Source organism: Salvelinus namaycush, chromosome 4, assembly GCF_016432855.1.
Source record: "Salvelinus namaycush isolate Seneca chromosome 4, SaNama_1.0, whole genome shotgun sequence".
Lineage (NCBI taxonomy): Eukaryota > Metazoa > Chordata > Actinopteri > Salmoniformes > Salmonidae > Salvelinus > Salvelinus namaycush.
Genome location: NC_052310.1, coordinates 14,224,744 through 14,248,383, shown reverse-complemented (window position 1 = coordinate 14,248,383; position 23,640 = coordinate 14,224,744). Strand labels below are relative to the sequence as shown.

The 23,640-nt window shown below is 41.5% G+C and overlaps 1 protein-coding gene across 1 annotated transcript in view; it reads left to right on the top strand.

Moving 5' to 3' along the window:
- The first annotated feature begins 18,526 nt into the window (after window positions 1-18,526).
- LOC120045452 (ras-related protein Rab-26-like) overlaps window positions 18,527-23,640 on the top strand; it is a 133,461-nt gene continuing 128,347 nt past the window's right edge. Inside the window, exon 1 of the mRNA XM_038990335.1 lies at window positions 18,527-19,044. Within this exon, the coding sequence (XP_038846263.1) occupies window positions 18,859-19,044 (186 nt within the window). The 5' untranslated portion in view covers window positions 18,527-18,858. The remainder of the gene's footprint in view (window positions 19,045-23,640) is intronic.

Sequence of the window (23,640 nt, the reverse complement as noted above, 5' to 3'; positions counted from 1 at the left end):
GAGACCGGGTCAGTCAATTACTAATATACTAATACTCATAGTAAAAGTATTTATCTTCAACTCGCATTCTGTGGATTCTATTCGATTCGATAGATTGAAATTGTATGTTAAACATCACAGCATAGTTGAAAGATATATGGTGCGTAGAACTCCGATGAGGGTGGCCAGCAGAGATAGGTGGGATGGGCTGAGGGAAGCTGAGGGTTGGGATGTGGAATTGGAGACAAGTGGGAGTGGAGTTGTTGGGTGGGGATAGAATGACGGTCAAAGATAAAAGTATAAAAAATATAGTCAAAATAAGTGTTTTTACAGCTAATGCCGGTTTGCCTGAGGCTTATGTAATGCATGTGTTTGTACACATGCATATACACACACACGCTCATTCAAATGCACACGTGCACATACACGGACACACATGTAAATAGCGCCGTACATGCACTCAAACATATGTAGTTTGCCTTGCTGTTATGATTTTTGTTGTCCTTAATGTCTTTTGTTTTTTGCATTGTTGTTTTCTGTTTTTCTCTTTTGTTCATTTTCTTGGTTATTGGGGGGGGTGGATTTTTGTATTTTTTATTATATTTTCTCGGGGGGTCTGTGGGGGGGGGTCTCGAAGGGCTGGTGGCTTGGCGGTTGGGAGCTTGGGCCGGTGGCTGATGGATCGCTGGTTCGTGTTCCTGTTTTTGACCTTGTGGGAGCTCTGTCGACATGCCATTGAGCAGGGCGTTGACCCTGGTTGCTTCCGTCGCTCTGGATGGGAGTCTGTTAGATGACTAATGTGATGTAGATGTTCAGCGGCTTCACTGCAAGAATGTTGTATGTTTTAAATATTCAATAAAAAATAAATAATAATATAATTAATTTTGTATAATTTAAATTGAACAATTCTAAGTTTTGAATCTTGCGTCGTTTTGTGTATCAGTTCATAAACCATGCGCCATGGAATCAGTACATCAAAAATCTCTTCCCAACAATTTTTCAATCTATATGGCACAGCTGTCAATTTTTTGGTCTTTAAATTGAACTGGTATATTTTTTTTTATTTATCACAATTTTCTTTAACTAATTTTGGTCTTTAATGCAGGGCCGACAGACAAGTTCCTTACTTTTTTCCCCTTCCACTTGCCTCTTCCATTTTTGCGGTAATGCGATTAGTTGGTTGTAATTTTGGGTTAAGCAGACATTTCCATTTAGTTTTGTTAGCTGCCTGTGTGACAACTCCACCAGTCTTATGATCTAATTTACAAAGATGATACATTTTTTTTTAAATTTTATTTAAAAAATAATTTGGGGATCAATTAGATATTTTTCAGAGCTGATCTGATTGGTCAAAATACCTATTAGTGGAAAAAAGATCCAATGCAGCCAGAGTGAGTCATCAAATCAAAATTGTATTTGTCACATGCACCAAACACAACAGGTGTAGGTAGACCTTACCGTGAAACTGCCTCTGGAAGGAACGTCGGCATAATAACTGTTTGTCGGGAGCTTCATAAAATGGGTTTCCATGGCCGAGCAGCCGCGCACAAGCCTAACATGCTGACCAGACCGGACACGTCGCGTGCGTGAGCGTCGCAAAATAAATTTAGAAATCCATGTTATTCAATTATTGCACCCACACTGCTCGTGCGCGCCAACGAGCATCTGTGTTACCAAGGGCTAAAATAGAAGTAATTCCTATTTCTGACGCAGATCGCACTGAAAGTCCTGCCTCTCCCATCTCCTCATTGGGTTATAGAAGCAGGTAACCACATGCCATCTCCTCATTGGTTATACCCACGTGGGTGATTGAAAGACTAACTGTTTTGCCGGTAATCGTGGTAATACTATGAAAGTTTAGATGCGATCACCATATAAGTTCAAAGATGAAAAAGCCTGGAAGGAGGAGAGATGACTAAAAACTATTCGGTTGGCCGTGTTGTGTGGATTAATTTGTCGGAGTAGAGGACCTTGTGCAGTTCGGGTAAAATAACAACTCAATGTTTATATCCTATGACAAATTAGCTAGCAACAGCAAGTTAGCTAAATAGGACAAATTAGCTAGCAAGTGCAAGCTAACTAGCTAAATTGCCATTCATGTTTAATGTTTTTCGACCTGTCCCCAAATTAATGTCATTGGTTCAGAGTTTGTTTTGATATTTTAACCTGCGTGTCGTGATCGCGTTTGGTGTAGGGGGACAAAATAATTTTATGCACGATAGCACATGCGCGCAGCCGGTTTGGGTTCCGTGTAAGATCACCATGTGAAATGCCAAGTGTCGGCAGGAGTGCTGTAAAGCTTGTTGCAATTGGACTCTGGAGCAGTGGAAAAGGGTTCTTTGGAGTGATTAATCACGCTTCACCATCTGGCAGTCCCATGAACAAATTTGGATTTGGTGGATGCCAGGAGAACGCTACCTGCCCGACTGCATAGTGCCAACTGTAAAGTATGGTGGAGGAGGAATAATGGTCTGGGGCTGTTTTTCATGGTTCGGGCTTGGCCCCTTGTTCCAGTGAAGGGAAATCTTAACACTACACCATATGACATTCTAGACGATTCTATGCTTCCAACTTTGTGGCATCAGTTTGGAAAGGCCCTTTCCTGTTTAACTATGACAATGCCCCAGTGCACAAAGCGAGGTCCATACAGAAATGGTTTGTCGAGATTGGTGTGGAAGAACTTGACTGGCCTGCACAGAGCCCTGACTTCAACCCCATCGAACACCTTTGGGATGAATTGGAACGCAGACTACGAGCCAGGCCTAATCGCCCAAAATCAGTGCCCGACATCACTAATGCTCGTGTGGCTGAATGGAAGCAAGTCCCTGCAGCAATGTTCCAACATCTAGTGGAAAGCCTTCCCAGAAAAGGGGAGGCTGTTATAGCAGCAAAGGAGGGACCAATTCCATATTAATAAAGCCCATGATTTTGGAATGATATGTTCGATGAGCAGGTGTCCACATACCTTTGGTCATGTGATGCAGATAGCTAGATAACATTAGCCTTCCTCAATACAATTCGGGTTTGGCTTGGAAACATGATAACATTTCAAAAGAAGGCAAATAATTAGTAGGAAAACCTTTTGATTGTTGCCAGATATACTGCATCTAATTTAGTTTAGTTTATTAATTCGACCATTTAAAAAAACAAGCACACATAAAACTTAAAAGCCATACATGCACATGAATAAAATCATCGAGGATAACACACAATAAAGTCTGGGACTTATTTCCATTGTGGTCCTCTTGAGACAAGATGGCTATACAAGATCGAACACAGTATGGCAGTCTAAAGTCTATCTATAGCATTGTCTTAGTATTTCCATGACACTATAACTTTGTAATTTAGACTTAACAGTCACATTAGCCTCAGAGGTGCAACCAATGTTTAAGGCAGAAACAAATATTGGATGCAGCTATGGTGGTACTAGCTAACTCATGTCGAATTACAACAGTGTACTAACTAGCAGTAATAAACCCAAACCTCTACCCGGACTATCTATATTGACCCTTTTGGCACTAAAAAATTTTTTTTTTTATCCCCTTTTCTCCCCAATTTTTGTGGTATCCAATCGCTAGTAATTACTATCTTGTCTCATCGCTACAACTCCCGTACGGGCTCGGGAGAGACGAAGGTCGAAAGCCATGCGTCCTCCGAAGCACAACCCAACCAAGCCGCACTGCTTCTTTAACACAGCGCGCCTCCAACCCGGAAGGCAGCCGCACCAATGTGTCGGAGGAAACACCGTGCACCCGCCCCCCTCGGTTAGCGCGCACTGCGCCCGGCCCGCCACAGGAGTCGCTGGAGCGCGATGAGACAAGGATATCCCTACCGGCCAAACCCTCCCTAACCCGGACGACGCTGTGCCAATTGTGCGTCGCCCCACGGACCTCCCGGTCGCGGCCGGCTGCGACAGAGCCTGGGCGCGAACCCAGAGACTCTGGTGGCGCAGTTAGCACTGCGATGCAGTGCCCTAGACCACTGCGCCACCCGGGAGGCCCGGCACTAACATTTTTAACTCATCACATACGCTGCTGCTACTATTTTATCTGTCCTGTTGACTTGTCACTTTATTCCTAGCTATACAGTATCAGTCAAAAGTTTAGACACCTACTCATTCAAGGGTTCTTCTATATTTTTACTATTTCCTACATTGTAGAATAATAGTGAAGACAAAACTATGAAATAACACATGGATTCATGTAGTAACCAAAAAAGTGTTAAACAAATGAAAATATATTTTATATTGTTCAAAGTAGCCATCCTTTGCCTTGATGACAGCTTTGAACACTCTTGGCATTCTCTCAACCAGCTTCATCTGGAATGCTTTTCCAACAGTCTTGAAGGAGTTCCCACATATGCTGAGCTCTCGTTGGCTGCTTTTTCTTCACTCTACAGTCCAACTCATCCCAAACCATCTCATTTGGGTTGAGGTCGGATGATTGTGGAGGCCAGGTCATCTGATGCAGCACTCCATCACTCTCCTTCTTGGTCAAATAGCCCTTACACAGCCTGGAGGTGTGTTGGGTCATTGTACTGTTGAAAAATAAATGATAGTCCCATTAAGCACAAACCAGATGGGATGGCGTATTGCTGCAGAATGCTGTGGTAGCCATATTGGTTAAGTGTGCCTTGAATTGTAAATAAATCACCAACAGTGTCACCAGCAAAGCACCATCACACCTCCTCTTCCACGCTTCATGGTGGGAACCACCCATGTGGAGATCATTTGTTCACCTACTCTGCGTCTCACAAAGACACCGGTTGGAACTTGTACTCATCGGACCAAAGGGCAGATTTCCACCGGTCTAATGTCCATTGCTCGTGTTTCTTGTGTCCTTTAGTAGTGGTTTCTTTGTATCAATTCAACCACGAAGGCCTGATTCACGCAGTCTCTTCTGAACAGTTGATGTTGATGTGTCTGTTACTTGAACTCTGAAGCATTTATTTGGGCTGCAATTTCTGAGGCTGGTAACTCTAACTTTTTCTCTGCAACAGAGGTAACTGTGGGTCTTCATTTCCTGTGGCGGTACTCATGAAAGCCAGTTTCATCACAGCGCTTGGTTTTTGCGACTGCACTTGATGAAACTTTAAAAGTTAATATTTTTTCGCATTGACTGACCATGTCTTAAAGTAATGACGGATTGTTGTTTCTCTTTGCTTATTTTTTTATTTTTATTTATTTATTTTATTTCACCTTTATTTAACCAGGTAGGCTAGTTGAGAACAAGTTCTCATTTGCAACTGCGACCTGGCCAAGATAAAGCAAAGCAGTTCGACACATACAACAACACAGAGTTACACATGGAATAAACAAACATACAGTCAATAATACAGTAGAAAAAGTCTATATACCGTATGTGCAAATGAGGTAGGATAAGGGAGGTAAGGCAATAAATAGGCCATGGTGATGAAGTATTTCCAATATAGCAATTAAACACTGGAATGGTAGATGTGCAGAATATATATATATATATATATATATATATATATTAATGTGCAAGTAATTTGAGCTGTTCATGCCATAATATGGACTTGGTCTTTTACCAAATAGGGCTATCTTCTGTACACCTACCTTGTCACAACACAACTGATTGGCTCAAACGCATTAAGGAAAGAAATTAGACAAATTAACTTAAAAAATAATTTTACTCTGTTTATTCAGTTTTACACACAAGACAACACAAAACAATAAATAATATACTCAACTAGAAAAAATAAATAAAAAAAAGAATAGTTTTAAAGATACCGTACTTTAGACAAGTTAAACACACCGGGCAGAAGTCTACAAAGGTTAAAGGGCAATCTGTAGTACAGGGACAGAGCGGACTCCTCACCATTGTTCCTGTAAACAGACAAGGGATAGGGGTGGAGAAATGCAACCACTCACAGACAGTCATGGCCACAGACCGACCATCCACTGGACCAAAAATAAAGTTTACAATGCTTTAAAAAAAAAATATATATATATATATATACAGTATATATTATTTTATGTAAGCGAGAACAAAATATAAAACAGGGCAAAACAAGCTCACATTTTAGACTCTGACAGGGCAAGATGAACAAGGCATCCGCAAGTCACATTCAATATGAATCAATAGGCACATCATCAACCTTAATGTTCCACCCCCCCAAAAAAAACACAAAGACATGCTCATCCAACCCTTAAGTCACAGGGGAGTCAAATACAGACTTATTTTTGTTTTAATATGAATGCTACTAGAGGATGGACTGTTTAAAGTAAGACCGGAATGGAGCCCAAGCCTCATAAAACAGTTAGGGATTCCCACGTGTATTGAATTACATTTTTTCTAGTTTCAGAGAGCACAACACATCTCTCACCCAATATTTATAAGATGTTGGAGCTCCCATCTTCCAGTTCTGTAGTATTAGCCGCCTAGCTAAAAGAGTTGTATAAGCAACAGTGTCCAACTGGATTCTTGACAGGGGGGTACCTATGGGCAGTACTCCAAAACGGGCTGTAAGGGGAGATGGATCTATAACAGTGTCATATATATCAGAGAAACATTTAAATATTAATTCCCAGAAACCTGACAGTTTATGACAGCCCCAAAACATATGATACAATGTGGCTTGTTCCGTTTTACATCGGACACAGGTAGGATCAAAATCAGAGAATATTCTTCAGAGTTTGGCCCCAGACCAGTGGATACGGTGAACCACCTTGAATTGAATGAGGCTGTGTCTAGTGCTAAAAGAGGACGAATGCACCCTGCGCAGCACAGATTCCCAGGTGTCTTCCCCAAGTTCCTCCCCTAAATCCTTTTCCCATCGAGTCTTTAAAGGCACCAAAGAAGGGTTCTGTAAGTCATGAATGATTGTGTATAAATTGCTTGTTTAGCTCAAAGATGCTCTCCATAGCTGTATTCGCAGGCCTATGGGGAAATTCAGGTGTGTTAGCTCTGACAAAGTTCCTAGTCTGGAGATAGCGGAAAAAGTGGGATTGGGGGAGGTTGAACTTTTCCTGTAGCTGAGCAAAAGAGGCAAATGTATCATCAAAGAATAATTGGGCTAAAAGCCCCATCATTTAAAGATGGAGGAAATAAAATGTTCTGATTGATTGGGCCTGATAGAGAAAAGCCTCGGGGGCTAAACGCTAAACAGAACTGATTCCACATTTTAAGAGACTGCTTTACAATTTGGTTGACACACCTTTTGCCTAGGGACACTGGGAGAGACGAGCACAACACAGAAGAAAGTGCAGCAGGTTTACTTGATTCAGACTCCATCTGGAGCAGTCTAGGGCCAGTAGGATCAGTCTGCAGCCAGTACAAAAGGGCTCTGAAATTTGCAGCCCAATAGTATGTCTGAAAATTTGGTAGAGCTTAACCACACAATGCCTTAGTGTAACGCTCGTCATCGTAAGGAATAGTGGACCAAAGCGCAGTGTGGTAAGTGTTCATGATTTTATTTAATATCAAAAACACTCGAACAAAGTAACAAAACGAGAGCGAACAGTTCTGTCAGGTAAACAGATACTAAACAGAAAATAACTACCCACAAATGAAAGAGGGAAAAATGACTGCCTAAGTATGATTCCCAATCAGAGACAACGATAGACAGCTGCCTCTGATTAGGACCCACACTCGGCCAAAAACAAAGAAATAGAAAACATAGAAATAAAGAAACTAGAATGCCCACCCTAGTCACACCCTGGCCTAACCAAAATAGAGAATAAAAACCTCTCTATGGCCAGGGCGTGACACTTAGGCTTCTGTAAATGTTTTCTACCAATCCGTGGTACCTTGCCATCCCAAATAAAATACATGAATGTTTGATCCAGTGAATTAAAAAAAGATTTTGAAATAAAATGGGTAAACATTGAAATAACTATAAAAATCTGGGCAACACATTCATTTTAATGACATTCATTCTTCCAATAAGAGAAAGAGGTAGCGAATTCCAAAAAGTAAAAGATTGATTCAAACTGTCAGCTAGAGCAACATTGTTTTCCTTAAACAAATTTGAATATTTCCTTGTCACTTTAACTCCCAAGTAGGTGAATTGACCCCAGACAATCCTAAACTGAAAACTTGTAAAAGAGCACTTTTAAAGCAGCCTTATTTACAGGAAAAAGCTCACTCTTGCCTAGATTCAGCTTGTACCCTGAGATTGATCCAAACTTTTTAAGAACAGATAAGGCACGTGGCAATGAGGTTTCAGAGTTGGAGATAAACAAAAGGAGGCTGTCAGCATATAGCGAGACTTTCTGCTCTAAGCCCATCCTGATTATACCTTGAATGGCATGATTAGTTCGTAGTGCAATGGCGAAGGGCTCGATTGCCAAAGCCAACAACACGGGGGAGAGTGTACAACCCTGTCTGGATCTGCGGTGCAAGGGAAAATAGTCAGAGGACAAGTTGTTAGTCCGTACCAAAGCCATGGGAGAAAAATAAAGAATCTTTATCCATGCAATGAATTTGGGGCCAAAGCCAAATCTATAAAGGGTAGCTGTTAGGTAGACCCACTCAACGGGGTTAAAAGCTTTTTCCGCATCGAGCGAGACCACCACCTCCGGGTCCCCCGACGCTGGGGAGTACAGTATATTCATAAGGCGTCTAATATTGAAAAACAAATGCCTATTTCTCACAAAGCCAGTTTGGTCAGAGTGTATTACTTGGTGCAGCGAGCCTTCCATACGGATGGCTAAGAGCTTGGCTAGGATTTTGTAATCACAGTTTAAAAGCGAGATTGGGCGATAGGATCCACATTCCAGGAAGTCTTTGTTTTTCTTTAATAGTAATGAAATTGAAGCCTGATAAAGACTAGGCGGTAGCTTTGAGGTATTAAGGCACTCTGCAAATAATCGAGACAAGAATGGGCAAAGCAGACCAGAAAATGTCCTGTAAAATTTGGTTGGAAAACCGTCCAGACCCGGTGATTTACCACTTTTCATTGTGGACACTGCTGTTGCAATCTCCTCAGGTATAAATTCTTCATCTAAACAGTCATGGGAGTCTGTTTCAATTGAAGGCATATTCAAGCCATTAAAGAATGAATCAATCAGCAAAGGGTCTTGAGGTGATTCAGAGGTGTACAGCGCAGAGTAAAATTGTTTGAATTGATCATTGATCTCTTTATGTATAACTGTGGTGGCACCAGACAGGGTCCTTATTTGTGGGATTAAACGTGAGGCCTCAGATTTACGGATCTGATGTGCAAGGAGTTTACTGGCCTTGTCGCCTTGTTCATACACTCTGTATCGAGCTCGTAAAAGAAACTGTTCCGCTTGTCTGGTAGAAAGCTCATCAAAATCAGATTGTAGTAGTTGGCGCTCTTTATGTAGATCAGAGGAAGGATCTGTAGCATACTTCTCATCCAATGTAGCTATGGCTTCGCTCAGGTCTCAAAAGCCGCTGAGAGCGAGCTTTGTTTTTGTTGGCTGTATAAGAAATTATTTGGCCACGTAGGTATGCTTTGAGAGACTTCCATATGGTAGAGCAGGACATACCTGGCGTTGAATTAATTTCTAGGAATAAGGTGATTTCAGAAGAAATGAAATTGACAAACTCCTTATCTGAGAGTAAAATGGGGTTACGACGCGATTGATAACACATAGGAGGTTGCTGGGGAAACTCTAGTTCAAGCACTAATGGTGACTGGTCAGAAATAACAATACTCTCATAAGTACACCGCCGAAGCTTAGGCAGAAGTTTTTTGTCCAAAAATAAGTCATCAATGCGGGAGTATGTTTGATGAACATACTGTAGGGTGTAGGAAACACAGAGCCTCACACATAGCATATTTCTGAAGAAAAGTTTGAATAAGTAGGGCACATTTAGATGGGCCTGTAGTTCTTCGTGAGGACTTGTCAAGAACTGGGGACAGTGTACAGTTGAAATCCCCCTCTAAAATCAACAAATGGGAATCTAAATTGGGTATAGCAGATAAAAACGAAGAAATGAAACCTGTGTCATCCCAATTGGGAGCATAAACACTAGCCAAAACAAGAGGGGTAGAAAACAGTTTACCGGTTACTATGGCGTATCGTCCCTTAGGATCAGCAATAACCTCAGAAGCTACAAAGGGAGTAGATTTATCAACCAAAATGGCAGCACCTCTTGATTTACTATGAAAGTTAGAGTGGAACACTTGACCAACCCAGTCCCTACGCATCCTAAAGTGCTCACCAGTCCTCAAGTGAGTCTCTTGTAGAAATGCAGCATTTGCATTCAAACCCTTTAAGTATGTCAGCACCCTCTTACGCTTCACAGGGTTGTTAGCCCCTTTGATGTTCCACGAAATGTACTTGATCGTATTATTTTGGCCACCCTGAGCACTCCCGTTATACAACCCTGTCATTAGAGCATAGAGTGGAAAAGCAATGAATACCCCCAAACCCCAGAATAACTTGTCTCAGAGTAATAATGTATGATGTAAGATACTTGGAAAAAGTACAGAAGAAAAAACGAAACAGACAATGACAACATTAGAACAACATTATAACAATTCAACCTCCTTCCTCCCCCCAACCACCTCCTCCCATCCCAGACAATACCTACCCAAACAAGGTGCAAGCCTAAATAGACCATGTTCTGTTCGCACATTATGTCTGTGTTAAGAGAATTATGTTCTCAATGTTCATAAACTGAACTTCAATTAACTACTCGGTCTGTTACCAAGAATTTATAAGATACTGGTTGAAATGAAAACAGACAGAGGCCCAGCCTACAATAGTCAAATGTTTATTCACGAGAACGTTCTGAAGTCCACAATACAAAGACATCCATTTTATAGTGGCACACATACTTCCACACAAACAGTAGATATCCTACACACATACTGTTCCACTACCCAGCCGACAAAGATTAGGGAGACCGTGTGAATCACTCCCTGTCCTCCCCCAAGATTAGGAAAAACCGTGAGAAGTACTCCCTGACCTCTCCCAAATCTCTCAGTGGCCCCTAGCCAAGGTCGGCACCGAAGTTTGCTCAGACAGTCTGTGTTTAAGATACTATAGAGACATATTGTACAGATATATTGTTTTACCCTAATTCTGACTAAAACTACACACATCATTTATTATAATTTTACTGACTAAGACTACACACATCATTAATAATAATTTGATGATTCTATCAATTTTATTTATGATTCTAATCAATTTCATACAATTATATGGTTTCAGGGTGGAATATTCTAATCATTCATTTAAACATATAAATTCCATTCACAGTCTGTGAGAGTGCGGTGTTAAACCCAAACCCACAGTCCCGCTCTTTAACCTGTCTGGCTCTGGCGTTCCGCCAGCGGAACTCCTCCCACATTCCACTGAAAAGGCAGAGCGCGAAATTCAAAAGATATTTTTTAGAAATATTTAACTTTCAGACATTAACAAGTCCAATACAGCAAATGAAAGATACACATCTTGTGAATCCAGTCAACATGTCCGATTTTTAAAATGTTTTACAGCGAAAACACCACATATATTTATGTTAGCTCACCACCAAATACAAAAAAGGACAGACATTTTTCACAGCACAGGTAGCATGCACAAAGCCAACCTAACTAACCAAGAACCAACCAAACTAACCAACAAACAACTTCATCAGATGACAGTCTTATAACATGTTATTCAATAAATCTATGTTTTGTTCGAAAAATGTGCATATTTCAGGTATAAATCATAGTTTACATTGCAGCTACAATCAGAAATTGCACCGAAAGCAGCCAGAATAATTACAGACACCAACGTCAAATACCTAAATACTCATCATAAAACATTTCTGAAAAATCGATGGTGTACAGCAAATTAAAGACAAACATCTTGTGAATCCAGCCAATGTTTCCAATTTAAGTGTTTTACAGCGAAAACACAATATAGCATTATATTAGCTTACTACAATAGCCTACCACACTACCGCATTCATTCATCAAGGCACGTTAGCGATAGCAATAGGCACGTTAGCGATAGCGAATAAACCAGCAAGATATATAATTTGACTAACCTTGATAAGCTTCATCAGATGACAGTCCTATAACATCAGGTTATACATACACTTATGTTTTGTTCGAAAATGTGCATATTTAGAGCTGAAATCAGTGGTTATACATTGTGCTAACGTAGCATCTTTTTCCCACAACGTCCGGATATTTTTCTGACACTTTTTCTGACACACATATTCTGACCAAATAACTATTCATAAACATAACTAAAAAATACATGTTGTATAGGAAATGATAGATACTAGTTAATGCAATCGCCGTGTTAGAATTCTAAAAATAACTTCATTACGACATCCAGCTTAGGTATAGCGAGAGAGTACCCAAAAGCTGGGCGCCAACGACTAGTACAACATGTTCGACAGATATATGAAATAGCATCATAAAATGGGTCCTACTTTTGCTGATCTTCCATCAGAATGTTGTACAAGGGGTCCTTTGTCGGGAACAATCGTTGTTTGGTTTTAGAACGGCCTTTTTCCCTCTCGATTTAGCAAGCACACTTGCCAAGTGGCGCGAATCTCTCCATCGTCGACAAACAAAGAGAACGGAACACGGCAAAACTCCCGAAAAAATTTCAATAATCTGATTAAACTATATTGAAAAAACATACTTTACGATGATATTGTCACATGTATCAAATAAAATCAAAGCCGGAGATATTAGTCGTCCATAACGTCAGCTTATCAGAAGGCAAATCCAGGTCCCTTCTCGCGCTCTCCAGAAAACAGGAAACTGGTGACACGTCATGCCAAGAGCTATTATCCGAGCCCAGATCAAGTTACACACTCAATTTCTTCTCTCACTGCTTGTCGACATCTAGTGGAAGACGTATGAAGTGCATCTAAACTAATAAATATCAAGGACTTTAATAGGCAGCCCCTAGAACAGTGCATCGATTTCAGATTTTCCACTTCCTGTCAGGAAGTTTGCTGCAAAAGGAGTTCTGTTTTACTCACAGATATAATTCAAACGGTTTTAGAAACTAGAGAGTGTTTTCTATCCAATAGTAATAATAATATGCATATTGTACGAGCAAGAATTGAGTACGAGGCCGTTTAAATTGGGCACGATTTTCCCCCAAAGTGAAAACAGCGCCCTCTGTCCTCAACAGGTTTTAAAGTCGCATTTTGTGTTAGTGGATCAAGCAGCAAAAATAGAGAGAAAAGAAAGTGAATCCCTTGTGCAATCGAAATTACAAAAGTACCACTTGTAGATGTATTTAAATATATTCCCAGTCATATAACAGGCATTGAGAGAGAAAATAAATAAAATGTATCAAGGCTCTCAACCAAAAAACTAATTTGAAGTAAGCAAATCGTAGTAAGACGATCAAAAAATGTAAAAGAATAATTGTCTAGTTGGACGATAAGACAACTTACAGCCAAGACCCAAAAACGGTGTGTGCAACGTTGAAAGTTTGCTGGGCATGAATGACATTCAAAACCTTTAACATTGAAGTGAAGACCCCCAAAAATGTGTAGCCTCCAACGTTTACTGAGTCGGAACAAACGGATGCAGTAAACAAATAACCAAAAATATTTTGAGTCACTGAGACACTATGTAAACAAACTTAATAGGTGAATGAGACAGCCTAGAAACAAAGGAGTAAAACCTTAATACAATGAAATTAAAATGACCGAATGCTTGTAAGACAAGCACATTAGATCAGATCAAATAAGCCTGAATGGGTTCGCCAATTCCCCAAATATACAAGAATACTACGATAAAACTAAACATAGTTATATCACAGGTGGGCTACTTACTATCGACAGTTCCCAAGCAACAGTTGCTGATTTATGGGCAAGTTCAAGGCTTCTTGATGTGACATTGAATGTGAGCCATAGCCTCATCCGGAGAATCAAATGTGTAGTCTTTACCATCATGAGAAAGCCATTAAAGGCCGGGAATAGCAATCATACTTCACACCTGGATGGTCCCGTAGCAGTCGTTTGGCCTGCCTGAAAGCTGCGCGCTCCCTGGAAACAGTGGGGGAGTAGTCCTGGTAGATAGAGAAGCTCTGTCCCTGAAAGCTTAAAGAGTGGTATTGCGGGCTCGTCGGAGAATCTCCATCTTCTCATGGAAAAAGTGCACTCGAAGAATGATGAAACAGGGCCTCTCACCATCCCAGGGTTTTGGGCGCAGCGACCGGTGGGCACGATCAATCAGGAGCTTCTCATCCATGGCAAAAACATCCTTCAGCCGCCCAGAAACGAAATCCGAGGCATTTCCGCTGACTCTGGGACCGATATCAGTCTCAGGTTATTGCGGCGAGAGAATCACTCTAAACTCACACAACTCTCCTGCACACTTTTCAGATCCGCAGCCAGGCGTTTCACGTCAGCCTCCAAGGAGGTAGTTAAGTTGGAGACATTGGTAGCGGAGGTCTCCAGTGCTGCAATCGTTGTAGTGTGCAACTCTGTTGTTGATTTGAGTGATGTGATTGCTGGCACCGTCTCGTTCCGCAGGATGGTTAGATCTGCTTTTAAAGTATCAGAAACCTCCTGTATTTGGGCCTCAATCGTAGCAACTACCTCCAATTTCATTTCAACTATCTCAGAGCGTAGTAGTTTGATGGCCATTTGAATGTTCATTTCAGCGCCGCCAGGCCAAGCCGTACCCCCGGGTAAAGTGTGAGTCTCCGGGCCCTCAGACTCAGGAGAGGGCCATGATAAGAGTGGGTCTTGTAGGCCGGGTTTTCTCAAAGTCATGTTTTTGGCCTTATGTTTTGTCGACATGCTGACATTCGAAAGCAAAGTAGTCTTGGTTTTTACGAAAGGGATTACCAAACGAATATTTGAAAATAAATACGGTTCTGCTGCAAAATTCACATAAACTTTAAGAATACTGCGGGAGCAAACGGAAAACTCGTCAGTCGCACATTGCGTCCCTCCAACACCCCCCCTCCCCACAAATTAACTTTTAACAAGGCACACCTGTTAATTGAAATGCATTCCAGGTGACTACCTCATGAAGCTGGTTGAGAAAATGCCAAGAGTGTGCAAAGCAAACGATTGCTACTTTGAAGAATCTTAAATATAAAATATATTTTGATTTGTTTAACACTTTTTTGGTTACTACATGATTCCATATGTGTTATTTCGTAGTTTTGATGTCTTCACTATTATTCTACAATGTAGAAAATGGTTTTTAAAAAAAGGACCCTTGAATGAGTAAGAGTGTCCAAACTTTTGACTGGTATTGTATGTACATATCTACCTCAATTACCTCGTATCCTGCACATCGACTCAGTACTGGTACCCCATGTATAGCCAAGTTATCGTTAGTAATTTGGGATTTATAACTTTTAATATTATGGGTTATTACTTTTTTATTATTTCCTATTTTCATTCTCTCTGCATTGTTGGGAAGGGTCCGTAAGTAAGCATTTCACTGTTAGTCTAGACCTGCTGTTTATGAAGCATGTGACACATAAAATGTGATTTATTTGACCAACCAAGGGCCATAGCAAAACATGTTGGTTGTTTGCGTAGTGTAACGCCGTTATCGGCCAGAATCTAATCCAATCTAGATCTGTAAAGTGTAGAATTAGCTTCAAATGAGATTACGTTATTTCTCAAACTATGTTTATAATTGAGGGATGATGACAATCGTTTACTCTGTTTTACTGTTAGACATAGTGCCTTGTTGGGTGCCAGACTGATCACCTTGTCATGAATGGATGCCGGAGCCTACCAGAAGGATCAAAGGTGGGTATAATATGTCCAGCAATGTGATTGCAATGGTTTAGCAACCTCCGAAAATTATTGATTTCACTGTTCAGTTGCTATTTTAACAGCTTGTCGGGCAAGTCCTCAGTTGTCGGGCAACAACCTCCGTTGTTGCCAGAGTCTCCCTTCATTTCTTTGAAAAGGACATGCCATCATGAGACCTCTGATAGTGATTCGAGTTACTGTCCTGAATACAGACTGCTTCATAAGCAATGTCAGGTATTGTGTATGTGAAAAGTTATATTAAAAAATACCCAGCTTGATAAAGTAGTAGGCTAATTCCCCAGCCAAGCAGATACTACTAGTAGAGCTATTTTGGTTGTGAAGTGCATTAGCAAAAAGCTTCGTCCTTGACTGTCTATTACATGACCCTGTCACAAGCCTTCCCAGTCAACACCACCTCATAATATTGCCTTCTGCAGTTGTTTGAGAGATATCCAGCCGAACATGAAGCATAGAGACCAGCAAGGGGGCCCTCATCAACATCATCCAGACATGCCCTCGCTTTGAGCATTCCTATGAATGGAACAGTCAGCCACATGTTGGCAAGTATCCGGCCAGCAACCTTCACCTGTCAGCGGCAACAGCTTTCAAAGGCTCATCATTTGTACAAATACACAAGGTAACCCACTTCATTACTTTGATACATTTTATAAACCAATTGTGAAACATAATATGTAAGCTGACATTATTTATTGCTTATTTTCCACCGTTGTAGTGTGTATGTGACCGACCGATGTGACCGACCGACCAGTATCTTTGATGATAGGCCAGGAGCTGATCTATGCTGCTATGCCATTCATTGGGGCTCTGGCAAAAGACTTGGTCTGACTTGTTCAAACATCAACGTAGTATCTGTTTGTGTGTGAGATATCATCTATTCTAACTGCCATTGGCAATAGAAGAGTGACTGTGTGTATGTGTTCACAGATACCTGTATGGAGCCAGCACTTGGTTATGTGAGTCCAGACTGGCAGACGGGCTTGACGCTGATGTTTCGGAATAAATAGACACCTTGCACTCAGAAATACAATTATACAAGACAAATCTATAACTTTTTTCAAATCATATTTTGTTATTATTAAATCGAATGGCATTCTCTATAGGGGGGGGGGGGGGGGGGGCTGTGTATTCTTCAATCATATCAGGGAACTCCTGTCTTAGGCTATATGGTGTCCCTTACACCATACAGGAAGGCTTGACGACTGACATGCTTGGCAAGGTAACCCCAGCACCACCAGACAACATGTTGATAGGTACAGTATCTCTGTTGGCTGTGAATAACAATAGAAGATGAAAGACAAGTGTAATATTTTCACATTGTTATATCAGCAGAACACTGCGTCCACAGTATTATGTGAAGGATGGTTTGTTCTACATGGAACTGTTACACTTGAAAGTTATCAACACACTTTTATAATACACAAGTTCAGCAATTGCATTCATTACTTCTGTAGGCTACTCAGTGTGAGAAGAGTGCCATCCTCCTGCATCTCACATCTGCCTGTAGTTATTGAACTCTGCCTGCTGGACCCATGAGGCCAACTCTGTCATGTCCAGGGTGGAGTGTCATGCACTCTACACACAACTGATTTTGATTTGTTAGGTAAAGTGCAGGCATACTGTCTTTATAAGCACATCAAAACGATATTTACAGCAATATGTTTTGTCTTTGTAACAAACACAATTCAATTAGATTGTATTGTATTTTGGGGGATGTAGCTACACTCAAACTGGGTGACGTTTGTGCAATGTCCGCATGTAGTCTACACTACAGTCTGTGGGGATAATAACTCTGGCATTTGTCTCTGGGAAAGCTCTAACAGCAGATATAAGCAGAGACGAAACTAGCCAGTTATAGAATATTGCGCTGTAGGACTGCTAAGCTGTCCACAGGCATTCAACTCACAGTAGTTGATATCGTTTCTATGGTCAAATGTATTTACAGGTGACGAAATGTTGAAAGTAAGTTGCAAACTACTTTTGTAGCAATGCGTTTTTTTAAATGACTGTCTTATGAAATACATTCCAAATGCTGGCTCTTGCTATCCTGCCATAACTGATTTGACAGGGAAATATCAGCTAGATAGGATAGCCAGCTGCAGCTTTCACCAAGCTACGTTAGCTGCTGTCAGCTTGTCTAAACACAAGGTCAGCGCAGGCTTTAGCCTAGACACAGAACTGAATTAGCTGACCATCTTCATTCACTCAACTTCAAAGCGTTGTTCTCTCCATAGCAAAGCTAGCTTAGTGTACCTCGCTGTCAGTAAGGTACTCACGACTGCACTTGTTTGTTGTGATTGAATGGCCAAGAAACACCCCCAAGACAACTCTCGTTTGCCTTCAGTTATTGCCGCTAGCGTTTCATAATGAGCATTGATGAATAACTAGGCCAAATCAGGAAGTTCCGTCGCCCTTTAAAGTAGTCTGTCAAAGTAAAGTGACTTTTCAAGAAGAAAACAATTGGCTGGGAAAATGCAACTATCCAGTTTTTGTTTCAGCTTTACATAACTGTCTATAAAAGATATACAGTGAGCTCCAAAAGTAATGGGACAATGACAGATTCTGATTATTTTGTGCCCAATAGAAATAAATGGTAAATAATGTGCATCTGTTGTGGTGAGCACCAAACATGTGATTATCAATTTTTATTTGTGGTGTTTTTGCACATCATATACTCTTACTTACAAGGCTTTCACTGACCACTGTGTCTTTAAACGCACCAACACTCCCACAAGTAGTAACGACGCTCCCCTGCTACACGCAATGGGCACTAAACGCCTAGTGTGCTAGTACCTTTTATTGGTGTGAACCGTGCGTGCCACGGTTTGTACACGTAGTGCTATAGAGGAAGAGAGCGCGAGAGAGTGCTGTCAAGAGTCTGTTTAGATTTCTGCACAGTTTGAGCTGGCAGGGGATTTACTCACCAATTTCCAACGGACAAGGAAAGCTATAAACTCGCACATGCGCATATCGTAAAGATCTACGCGGATATGTAGTCTACATTCATGATTTTTACGCACAGGTGAAAAGTAATGTTTTTCTTATCGTAGATTATCCAAAGAACATAGGATAGTGATATAGTGTCAGATCAGTGAACATCATATTTATAGCCTAGTTATTGCACAAATAATTATAGACAACACGCGGGAACACGCGGGAACACCGATAACAGTGAAACATGTCCAGGAAAAAGACCGTGAAAGGCAAGGGGAGCTCCAAAAGCCCGACTTCATCTCTGAACAACAACAAAGACACCGGGAAAAGTGGGAGAGGGATCGGAGCCGCGGCCCCATCCAACGGAGTGGTCTATCCGAGCCGCCCCTCGCTCAGCAACAGCGGGGAGTTTTATGATATCGCTTTTAAGGTACGACTTTTTACGCACACCATATTGTCAATACTCTCCAACCTCCAGTTGGTCATATCAGTCTCAAATGTGAAACTTCAATGTTGATGTGCCACGCTGGCTACAGTGACAGGTGCATATATGTTATTTCTTCAGGTCTGTCCATTGACATGATCTCAGGGCAATTTGTATTTTTCTGTATGTAAATCTGTGTCACTCCATTTAGTTACCTTAGGTTACATTATGAATGGAATAGCCGTCGTACAATAGCATACAAATTACAGGATTTATAGTATCATACATAATACCCGGTCGTACAATAGCATACGAATTGGATGAAGTACTCTTCCTCTTGGAAGATTTATAGTATTAGACATTTCTATCTGAGACCAGGTTGCTTGTTCCGTGTAATAACAAGGGAGAATTATTGGGAGAATTTATGTTGGCGGTTAGGGACCTAAACAAAAATAATGCATCCCCCTCCCCAAGTTAAACATATTTTCACATGACCCCCCCCCCCCCCCCCCCCCCCCCATCATTTACTCTAAATAATGTTTACAATCACACAAAAAATAACTGTAGTGTGTTTACAAATGTGAATATCGACTTTGTTACTTCAGCATGCTTTTGTGGCACTGTCGATGCTACCCAGGGCTACGGACGGGCCAGAAGGTTGAAGGTTCGCTGATCACCACGGACGAGCAGATATTCAGATATTCAACATTTTTATGCCGTATTTATAATTACAGTTTATAAAATATATGCTACATCTTTTCCACCAGCAGGTTTCTGTGCCAATGCACCACAGAACCAATATTATGGTTTGCGTTTTCAACACCACAATAAATAGACTGTCAATCTCGACAAACAAAAATGCATCCCTACCTAATTTGTAAGGCTACCCAGTATCAAAGGCTTGGCTTGCCAATCTCCAAATGTCAGAAAACGTTTTGGTACAGACGTCTCTTTCCATTTAACAAATGGCCGCTGCATTTGGATTGATTGATTTTATTTGTCAGTAAAATCAAATCAAATTCTATTTGTCACATGCACCAAATACAACAGCTGTAGACCTTACAGTGAAATGGTTACTTACAAGCCCTTTACCAACAATCCAGTTCAAGAAATAGTTATGAAAATATTTACTAAATAAAGTAAAGTAAAAAATAAAATAAAAAGTAACAACATAACAATACCGAGGCCATGTGCGGGGGTACAGGTTAGTTGAGATTTTTGTACATGTAGGTAGGGGTAAAGTGACTATGCATAGAGAGTAGCAGAAGTGTAAAATCAAAGGGGGGGGGGGGGGGGGGTCAATGTAAATTGTCTCATCGTTGTCGGTGATCAGGCCTACCACCGTTGTGTCGTCGGCAAACTTAATGATGGTGTTGGAGTTGTGCTTGGCCACGCAGTCGTCGGTGAACAGGGAATACAGGAGGGGACTAAGCATGCACCCCTCTGCATCAAGCACCTGTTGCTGTATCAACGGGGTGATGACCTAATGATTAGCATTTTGGAAAACATTACATCCTAAATGACGTTCTTTTCATCATTGCTATACAAACAAGGCTGATTTCAGCGACAATTTCGCTGTTAACACGTTTTGTGTAGCTAATGAAATGAAAACATTACTTCGAACTACTTTTGCATACCTTTTTAACATTACAACATGACATCCCTGTCTTAAACGCTGCTACTTTTCGGATATGGCAAAGAAAACGTGTAATCTGCACGACACATTAAAGTTACTTACCTTAGCCGTCTTTGTGGTCTGTATCTACACTGAAATAATATAATTTCAGTAGTCCTCTTATGATAATAATTTCTCTCGCATAGCTCATTAGTACACCCTTGTAGTTGAATAAATTGTAGGTCCTAGGATACAACAATGAATAATGTGGAACAAATAAATACCACCAAAGGATACTTTACAACTTACAATAATCAACACCTTGTGAAAAACAACCTGGCAATATTTAAGATTTTAATACACAAACATTGATCGTTTTTGGTACAGTTGTCATTCATTTATTTTCAGGATTTTTTTGTACACTCACATGTCAATCAGACTAAAATACTGAATTCTGGTGTGTGGATTATAGAGGTGGTGGTTGCTGTGTGGGTGGGCGGTTCTGTCTGTCACTTGTTCTCAACAGGCAGCCAGTCTTGGAAGGGGGACTTGAAGAAGGAGACTGCAAAGTCCAGGCACTGCAGCTCTCTTTGTTCTGAGTGTTTGCAGTGCTAGTGTTTTTAGTTCATCTGGGTATCTCACAGAGAAAAACAACTTTCTTAGCAGACAATGACCACATGACAACAGTAGCTGTAGATTATGTGATGAAAAGTTGGAGGGTGGTTGGTAATTGAGAACATCAGTTGGACCCACGTCTAGGTGTTGGGCAGAACCCCTAGGTCCTGGAGAACAGAAGCAGAGTTAAAAGGAACAGGGTAGGAGACAGACGTAAACAAGCAAACACAGGTTACACTTTACTGTGAGAATTTTATGGATTAGTGCAGTGTTATAAATGGGAGATATGTACTTTAACACTTTTGGAAGGTATAGCCTAACTCAAGCTGGTCCCCCTCCGACTCAGAGCACAGAGAATGCTGGTCCCCCTCCGACTCAGAGAATTAGACTGATCCAAACTCACTGGTTCTGGTGGATGGGATACCTCCTGGGGGGCTCAGACAGTCGATGGTCCTATAGTAATTTGGAGAGGTAAATTAAAGAGGTACATTTTTTATAAGCTCAGCATAACTATAATTTCTTGCCTTCTCAAATGTCACCCAAAACGTAACGTACTTTGTCTATTGGGCTTCACTGAAGTGAAGGGCTTCAGGGCTTTCAGTGGTCGACTGTCCCAACTGCCCAAACTGTAGAAGATTGTTGGCTTCCACCGAGGTAACATTGGGAAGACAAAGATAAAAATATAAGTGTTAGGGAAACTTAATTAAACTAGCTTCCGGTTATTTTGTGTGCAATTGCAAATAGTTATCAGATATTTTTTTATATTCACTTTAACAGATGGTGAGCCCAGCTAGGAGCAAAAGAGGAGTGAGGTTTACCAGGTCTCACCTTCCTTTCATCCTTCTTCCAAACCAAGTAATTTGCCCGGATGTCATAGCACTTGGTTCCCTTCTTGATTCTGCTCAATCCTCAATTGGTTGAGGTCTAGGCTTTGACTAGGCCATTCCAAGACATTTTAAATGTTTCCCCTTAAACCACTCAAGTGTTACTTCAGCAGTATGCTTACGGTCATTCTCCTGCTGGAAGGTGAACATCCGTCCCTGTCTCAAATATCTGGCTGGAACACTGAAACAGGTTTCCCTCAAGAATTTCCCTCTATTTCGCGCCATCCATTATTCCTTAAATTCTGACCAGTTTCCCAGTCCCTGCCGATGAAAAACATCCCCACAGATGATGCAGTCTCTATTGCACTCCACACTGCCCTTTCCCACCTGGACAAAAGGAACACCTATGTGAGAATGCTTTTCATTGACTACAGCTCAGCGTTCAACACCATAGTGCCCTCAAAGCTCATCAACAAGCTAAGGACCCTGGGACTAAACACATCCCTTTGCAACTGGATCCTGGACTTCCTGACGGGCCACCCCCAGGTGGTAAGGGTAGGTAACAACACATCCACCACACTGATCCTCAACACAGGGGCCTCTCAGGGGTGCGTGCTCAGCCCCCTCCTGTACTCCTTGTTCACTCATGACTGCATGGCCAGGCACGACTCCAACACCATCATTAAATTTGCAGATGACACAACAGTGGTAGGCCTGATCACCAACAACGATGAGACAGCCTATAGGTAGGAGGTCAGAGACCTGGCCATGTGGTGCCAGGACAACAACCTCTCCCTCAAGACAAAGGATATGATTGTTGACTACAGGCAAAAGAGGACCGAGCACACCCCCATTCTCATCGGTGGAGCAGGTTGAGAGCTTCAAGTTCCTTGGTGTCCACATCACAACAAACTAACATGGTCCAAGCACACCATGACAGTCATGAAGCGGGCAGGACAAAACCTATTCCCCTTCTGGAGACTGAAAAGATTTGTCATGGGTCCTCAGATCTTCAAAAGGTTCTATAGCTGCACCATCGAGAGCATCCTGACTGGTTGCATCACTGCCTGGTATGGTAACTGCTGAGCCTTCCGACCACAAGGCACTACAGAGGGTAGTGCGAACGGCCCAGTACATCACTAGGGCCAAGCTTCCTGCCATCCAGGACCTCTACACCAGGCAGTGTCAGAGGAAGGCCCTAAAAATTGTCTAAGACTCCAGCGACCCTAGTCATAGACTGTTCTCTCTACTACCGCATGGCAAGCGGTACCGGAGTGCCAAGTCTAGGTCCAAGAGGCTTCTAAACAGCTTCTACCCCCAAGCCATAAGACTCCTGAACATCTAGTCAAATGGCTACCCAGACTATTCGCATTGCCCCCTCCCCTCTCCACACCACTGGCACTCTGTCGTCATCTATGCATAGTCACTTTAATTAACTCTACAACATGTACATACTACCTCAACTAACCGGTGCCCCCGCACATTGACTCTGTACTGGCAACCCCCTGTATATATATTGTTATTACATTTTTTACTGCTGCTCTTTAA